The sequence below is a fragment of the Notolepis coatsorum genome (assembly GCF_963971535.1).
Source record: "Notolepis coatsorum genome assembly, chromosome: 19".
NCBI classification, from domain to species: domain Eukaryota; kingdom Metazoa; phylum Chordata; class Actinopteri; order Aulopiformes; family Paralepididae; genus Notolepis; species Notolepis coatsorum.
Genome location: NC_140183.1, coordinates 35,314,266 through 35,321,918, shown reverse-complemented (window position 1 = coordinate 35,321,918; position 7,653 = coordinate 35,314,266). Strand labels below are relative to the sequence as shown.

The 7,653-nt window shown below is 41.2% G+C and overlaps 1 protein-coding gene across 1 annotated transcript; it reads right to left on the bottom strand.

Annotated features, from left to right (window-relative positions):
- Positions 1-5,553: 5,553 nt before the first annotated feature.
- On the bottom strand, positions 5,554-7,298 carry gbp (glycogen synthase kinase binding protein). Its single transcript, XM_084336390.1, has one exon. The coding sequence runs from the start codon at positions 6,960-6,962 to the stop codon at positions 6,444-6,446; it is 519 nt and encodes a 172-aa protein (XP_084192516.1). The 5' UTR covers positions 6,963-7,298; the 3' UTR covers positions 5,554-6,443.
- Positions 7,299-7,653: the final 355 nt, after the last annotated feature.

Here is a 7,653-nt window from a genome sequence, read left to right as displayed (position 1 = left end):
GTGCTTGACTTTGTGCGTATATTTAAGCACAGGTCGGACCATGCGTAGTTGGCGCCCGGTGGTAGAATATTTTTACAACGCGGAAATAAGCACTGACTGCTCAACCCGTTATTATTTTGCGCATATATTGCAGAAATACGTGAACGTTTTGATTATATTTAAAAGGCTTTGCCATTGTTAAACGTAATGAGTGGAACCCCGAAGCTGTAAGCAGAATACAAGTCATATGAACACCCACGATATAAACGCATTGCAACGAGAACAGACAGAGGTTATTTGTTGAGTGTATGTGTATACAAAACCCTTGCAATAAATGTGTCTTAAATGAATGAAAAGCATACATGCTCTGGACACAGAGCATATATCGTGTGGGTGATATCATGACTTGTATTCTGTGTCAAAGCCTAAATCAAAACGTCCCCGTATTTCTGCAATCTATATGCGCAAAATAATAACGAGTTGAGTTCTAACAAAGAACGTATTACATGCTGGTAGGCTGATAGAGTAAACTATGATATGAATATGAATATGATATGATATAAAGGTATACTGGTCCGTCCGCGAGGATATCGAGGACTCGAGTTGGGGGACCCTGATGTAAACAAGACAAAAGTCTTTCTCTGGTCTGCATCCCCTTAACAATTGTGTGTATTGAGCCGTACTGTATTGTACCCATTCTGCAATCTGTTAAATAAAGTTTTCATTCATTCAGCCATTAAATGCAATTTGAGAATATAGGCTAAAGCGACGTGTCATGTTTCCAAATAAGATTGGCCACAATGGAATGCTTTCTACTTCAATTTGTTGATTAGAATAGATTACCTCGCTCCGTTGAAACTTCACTGAGCTCAGCACACAGACATGATAATAATAATAACAACAACAATAATAATAGCTTCATTTTACATAGCTCCTTTCAAGAGACCCATGCAAGGTCGCTTTACATAGATGGGGGGGGGGATAACAAAGTAATAAAGATAGTGGACAGACTATGTAAATATGATGATGGGATTCAAGTTCGCGTTTTTATTGATCATAGGCATGCTGTCATAATCAAACATTCTAGAACATTTGTCGTCACAGATCATAATAGAACATAGGCTACATGGCATGGTCCATCGTGATATTGTGTAGACTGTTATTACTGTACCACCCATTGTGACAACAGCCTTGTGAGCTCCCGCACACAAACATGATGGAATTCAGTTTGTATTGATCACATAGGCAGGCTACATCATACATGGCAGTGAGATTCATTGTTCTTGTATATGCTCTCGTATTATTGTTTATATAGGCTACCCAATACTGACATCAAAATAGATTGTATGCCTCTAGAAATCATATGCAGCAGGTAGAAAATTTACGGAAAATCCGTCGCGATTTGGAATAAAATTGAGGAGAACTTTAATCCCTGGGTATTAATCAAACAAAACGGAAAAAGGCAGTCATATTCCAGCACGGTCTTTATTAGTGTTTGCGCTGCCCAGGCAGCAATGGTTAATAGATATCATATCCGACATCACCGTACGTGTACACGTCTGTCAGCCTGTCTCATTCTTCCCTCGGTTTAGTCCATTTTTCCACATTTCATGGGGGTGTTCCATTACCGTATATGGTTAATCGGGGCGGTTTTGTTATGCAAATACGTGAAAGTGTGCACGAGCCTCGGCGTAGGACCAAGGTGATAGTTATCATGACAGGTGTGCGTAGGACCTATGTACGCATGTGTGATAAATCCAGTTTTTTTTGTGCGTGCACACATTCTAAATTCTGTGCTTACGTGTGGAAATAGAAAATGTTCTGAGAAAAATTGATAGGCCCAGGTCCTTTTGTCAGGTTCTATCGCGTGGACATGACTGAGAGCTCTGTCTCTCGTGCGGTCCTTAGGGCTGGGACCTCTTCTGCATCCCGTTGCTAGTGTCTTAGCGGGATGTGTGGTGATATAGACGGTGGGTTTTTACGCACGGTCTACTCACGTATGTGCCCTATTACGCATAGTGTCGGAGTCCTATCATTCCCATCCTCGTTAGGACCAGTGTGGGGTCAGGACCCTCCCCGCTTTGGTGGTCGTGAGCGGACCTCAGGGGGTACATTTATCGGGGCTACGCGGAGCCAGTATGAAATATAACGTTATCCTATAACCCTAGTTATATGATTACTGGCAAAGCGTCTTGCTTTTCGGCCCTGAGGATCCCTGGTTGTTTTTCACATGAAATTCAGACTCGGAAGTGTGAGCATGGCCACTACACCGGGTTATATACTACCGGAAGTGGGCGTGGCTAGGTAGATGTAAGGTGCATGAAAGGTTTTTTCAACGTGCGCCATAGGCGAAGCAAGACGCTTTGCCATTAATCATATAACTAGGGTTATAGGATAACCTACGTTTTAAATGTTTACTAAAGGATACATTATACAATTCATTGTTTTTTTTTTACCTGAGACTCATTCATTCATTTTATGTGAAGAACATATAAAAGAACACGTTTTCATTGAATGCACACTGTGTATCCCCCTCCTACACATTTATATTACAATGGTGTTCTGGTCCACAGTCCACTGGACCAGAAAGTGTAGAAATTGTAGGTGAAAACAAGTAAATACTGTCTGCCTCCACCTTGTTTTATTCAAGAATCAAAAAGAATCAAGAGGTTTATTTGTCACATACATACCAGGGCATACAGTGAAATGCGGGTGGTCATGCCCGCATTGATTGTGCAAAATACAATAATAAAATAGAATAAAATAGGCATAGAAATAATTAAATAGATAAGACACAAGATATGCATGGTAAAAAAAGACATGCTAGGTTCCTGAGAAACTGGTTCTTATATACACTACTATGCAATACACTATTTACAATGTTAACTCTTAATGTATCTAAAGTAAACTTTACAGTACCTCCTTCTTTTAAAGTGTTTCTAAAGATTCTATTTTTTAAAGTGACATTTTGTTTAAAGTGATTGTTTTAGCGGTTGCCGCATGAGTGATGTGTGTGTGTGTGTGTGTGTGTGTGTGTGTGTGTGCACCTCCTGTTATAAGTCCTGCAGGGATGGTAGTGCAATACCCGTAGTACGCTCAGCTGAGCGCACCACTCTCTGGAGTGCCTTCCTGTCCTGTGCCGTGCTGTTTCCAAACCAGGCAGTGATGCTTTATTACAAAAATAGCACTTTTATTGATAAATGTCATCTGGCAGAGGTACATGGCAAATATTAACCATAAGTACATGCTGTCTATATTGCTTGTAATTGAGAATACGTTTTACATTAATTGGTATAGCTTTATTGTTTTAAAATCGCAATAATGTTGTAAACTGGGTGAGTAACAAAAACACAAACATGCAAATCTGTAACTTTCATTTCACAAAAACTACTAAATGTTTATACTTCAAACCCATCATTAAAGAATCCTTTGAATCCTGGTTTCATAAACTATGGGTCGGGACCCAAAATGGGTCACAGGTCTTCTTCTGGTGGGTCCCCAAATGACAACAGTAGTAATAAGTTAGTGATGTGTTTCAATGAGCCTGGGTCACATGACAACAGTAGTAAGTAAAGTAGCAGGCTGCAGTTCTCGAGATAAAGCTGGGAACGAGGTTAAGGCTGCAGCGTGTCATCCACTCTGCTAAGAAGGTGATTGGCTGCAATCTGCCATCCCTCCAGGACCTGTAGGCTACGCCTCCAGAACTCGGAAGCGTGCAGGTAAAATTGTGGCCGACCCCTACCACCCCGGCCACAACCTGTTTGAGTCACTCCCCTCTGGCAGGAGGCTGCGGTCCATCAGGGCCAAAACCTCACACCACAAGAACAGTTTCTTCCCCTCTGCAGTGAGACTCATCAACAAGGCTCGGGACCCTCACTGACACCCCCCCACTGTGTTACATTAACACACCCTACTGGACTATGTACTTGCCCACTGTATTGTTATTTCATTTTAATTAGTGTATATAATGTATAATTGACCACATCTGCCCAGTTGCACAGCCCTGGCCTATTCCTACTTTATTTTTTACTTAAAACTGTACTATATCTATGTATTGAGCTATATTTATATCCCACAATTTTATTCAACCTCTTATACAGTCATACAGCCCTGGCCTATATTTTATTTCATAAATATATTATTCTATTGTGCTTAACTTAGCTCATATTTAATTTTCCTTTACTCCACCACTTTATTGTATTATCTGTCTGTTAATGTCTGTCTGCTAATGTCGCACCAGTAACGTCCAAAGCAAATTCCTTGTATGTGTAAAGTATACTTGGCAATAAAGACCTTTCTGATTCTCTAATATGTTAGTGATGTGTTTAAATGAGCCTGAGTCACATGGCAACAGTAGTATGATAGTGATATGTTTCAGTGAGCCTGGGTCACATGACAACAGTAGTAATATGGTTGTGATGTTTCAGTGAGTCTGGGGTCACATGACAACAGTAGTAATATGGTTGTGATGTTTCAGTGAGTCTGGGGTCACATGACAACAGTAGTAATATGGTTGTGATGTTTGAAAAAAAAATTATGACATTTTAATCCCTTACTTGAAAGGTTTACAAAACCATGCCTTTACATTGTAAGGGCAACTGATACAAACTGTTGGCATTGTGAAGAGAGCAGATGTTGCTAATGTTTTGCACTCAAGTGTAATCTGAAAGTGATTCCACAAAATCTGGAAGTAATGTCTGCTGTTGTTGAGGCGACGTGCAATAGTGCAATGAACGAGACAATTATAGACCTTTCACAGATGAAGACATGTTAGTAAATGCCTTTTAGTTTGTTTAAATAGTTGTTTGTGTCTGTCTAATTGAGTTGATCTCAAATATGTGGAGGGACATTTATTTTGCATATTTTTCATGTGAGAAATCCTAAATTACAAGTATATCAAAGACATCCAGTCTGGACACTGTTGAAAGCTGGAATGGTAATAGGTGTTTCCCATGATCCTAGAGAAGACAATTATGTTTCACGTCAATGTCAAATTGGAATCAGTCTGTGTTTTGTCATGGTGATGCCAAATAACAAAAAAAGTCGAGGATGCCAAAACATGATGTCATCACTCCATGTGCTCAAACGGCTGTAAAGATGACAATACATACACGACTAAGCGATGACACTGTATAAACAGTAGAGGGAGACATCATTAACAATACCTTGGATGTCGAGTTATAGCTTATTGTAAAGCCAGACTACTGGAGCAAAACATGTTTTCCACTAGCGGTGACATGCTTGGCTGCTGTGAGCCACTGGGGGGTATTTATAGAATGATAATGGGCATGTCTTTACAGACCACGTTGTCAAGCCTCACATCCCTACTGGAGAAGGGGGTCCTGCATTTCCTGGATTAAAATATATAGGGCAAGGGTCTTAGGTTACCCTACATATCTCGGATATGGCAATAAATTGTGTTAAGCCTAGTAAAAACACAATTTCACCAGGGTAGTGAGATGGGTTTGTGAGTAAACATAGTAGAGTTAGTTATGCCTTTGATAGCTGGAATAATCCTACACTCTCACCAGGCTAACACCATCCAATCAACAAAACTATGGAGAGTAGTTTGAAAAAAAAAAGAATCGTTTTTATTAAGACACAAAAAAAAGGCCTGAGTATTCAGGAACATTATAGAATACTTCGTTACGAAGTGGTCACGGTAATTCTCTTTACACAGTGAGGGTGGGGTAACATTACTCCCTTTTTGGAAGTCCAAATGGTTGAAACACCACAAAAATATGTGTCGACGGCTGACCTCTTTCCCAAAACATTAAAAACAAAATTGTACTATACATTTCGATTTACCAAGCCGGGTGGAAAGACAACGTGTTCCTCCACCCCCACGTTCGATGGATTCGATATAGAAGTACCACACAGCACTGGTGTATGACCCCCACATCAATTTGAAAAAATAAATGCCATGCTGCCTTGACAGAGTTGTGTTGACTCTTGGGGCACGTCTAAAAAGACTCAACCGGGCATAACAATTAATAAGAGAGGGGGATCGGACAGCTGACACATGAGCCGTTACAATTTGTATAGGCTCCGCCTCCGACGCATTATTGTAAACAAAGTTTAACGTGTTGTTATTCAAACGGTCTGCCAATTAATTGAATGTCTATAATCTCGAGAAATCCAGAAACTCGCTTCTTTAATTCGAGCAAAGCCGCCGACCGAATGAGTAGGTAACCACCCCCCAGACAATAACAAATGATCCACCAAGGAGACGTTCAAACATAAACAACATGGCCAACTAGCCGGGTGGCTGCTGGCTGGCTAGTTAACGTTAAATGAACTGATGGATGGATGCACTTCTAGCTACCAGGTCAAAGACGTCCAATTGCTATACAACACATTTTCCTAAATAGTCTCAGTTTTTGTCCAAAATGTTAATTGTCTGCCAATGAGACTTGGGAAGAAAAAAAATCCCGGTCGTCCCGTGGTGCAGCACACACACATTATTAGCACTGCTGCACAACAGCGTCCGGCGCCGGGGAGAAATCCCCACAGTCTGCGGCAGAAAACTGCAGTCTCCTCACGGCTTCTTTGATAAGGTTCCCGGACAAAATTAATTCCTGCAGTAGTCGATGCGGGTCATCTTCGTCCGCGTCGATCCTCTTTCTGTTCCAAGGTCTGATGTGGTCCCACTCCTGGTCGCCCGACCCATGGATGCTGCTGTACGGGCTGGCTCTGCTGCTTCGGCGTCCCCGGGTTCGAAGCCGCATACAGCAGCCGTTGCGTGTTAGCGCCGCCGCCGCGCCGCTGCTGTTGTTGTTGACGTTCACGCCTGTTGTTGATGATGCTGCCTGTTTGACGGCGCTGCCGCTGATCCCGTGAAGACACGACAGGGTCTTCTGATTAGCACTGTTGTTGTGGAGCTGCAGCGCCTCGCCGATTTTCGTGACCAACGCGTCCACTTCTTTCGAGTCGACGGTGACCGACTGCTCCAGAAAGATATAGTTCTCCTTTCGGCAAGGCATTTTCAATTATTTCTCTATTTGCTGGATGATTTTGTGTCGATGTCAACGAGAGCGTCGGGGCGCTCCTTGCTCTCTCACCACGCTGCTCGGCGAAAGCGACCCTCTTCGAGTTGATTTGTAAACAATGGGTGACGTAAGACGGGCTGTACTATGTGTTGCGGGGGTGCGGCGATTCATCAAGACAAATACATAGTACGGCAATACAATCAACAGGCAATTCTTCGACAAGGCATTATTAATTCTATGTATTGTAGAAACATTTGTAATGCATTTTATGATTTTGAATATTGACTGCTATTTCTGTCGATGCCTTGATGTGCACCATCTACCTGATTACGCTATGTCTTGGAATGTTCCACCAAACTGGACATTACGTAACTCCCAACTGTCTGCTGCACATCTATTTAGGTAAAATAAACAAAGCACTGTTTCATGAAACGATATTGAAATTACATTTAGGAAAATGATAACTCATTTTATATACCCAGTTTCCAAAAATAAAATAAAAACGGCACATTGTGCATAGCGTAATTAGACTATATTATCTTATTTAAACACAACCGATTACATTTTAATTGGCTTTGACATATATTGTTCAATTTATTCCATTCATTCGGAGTCACAGTGGGAATTTGAATTATAGCTTTAATTATAATATATATAAAGGCTGATAAAAAAATAAATAACGTCG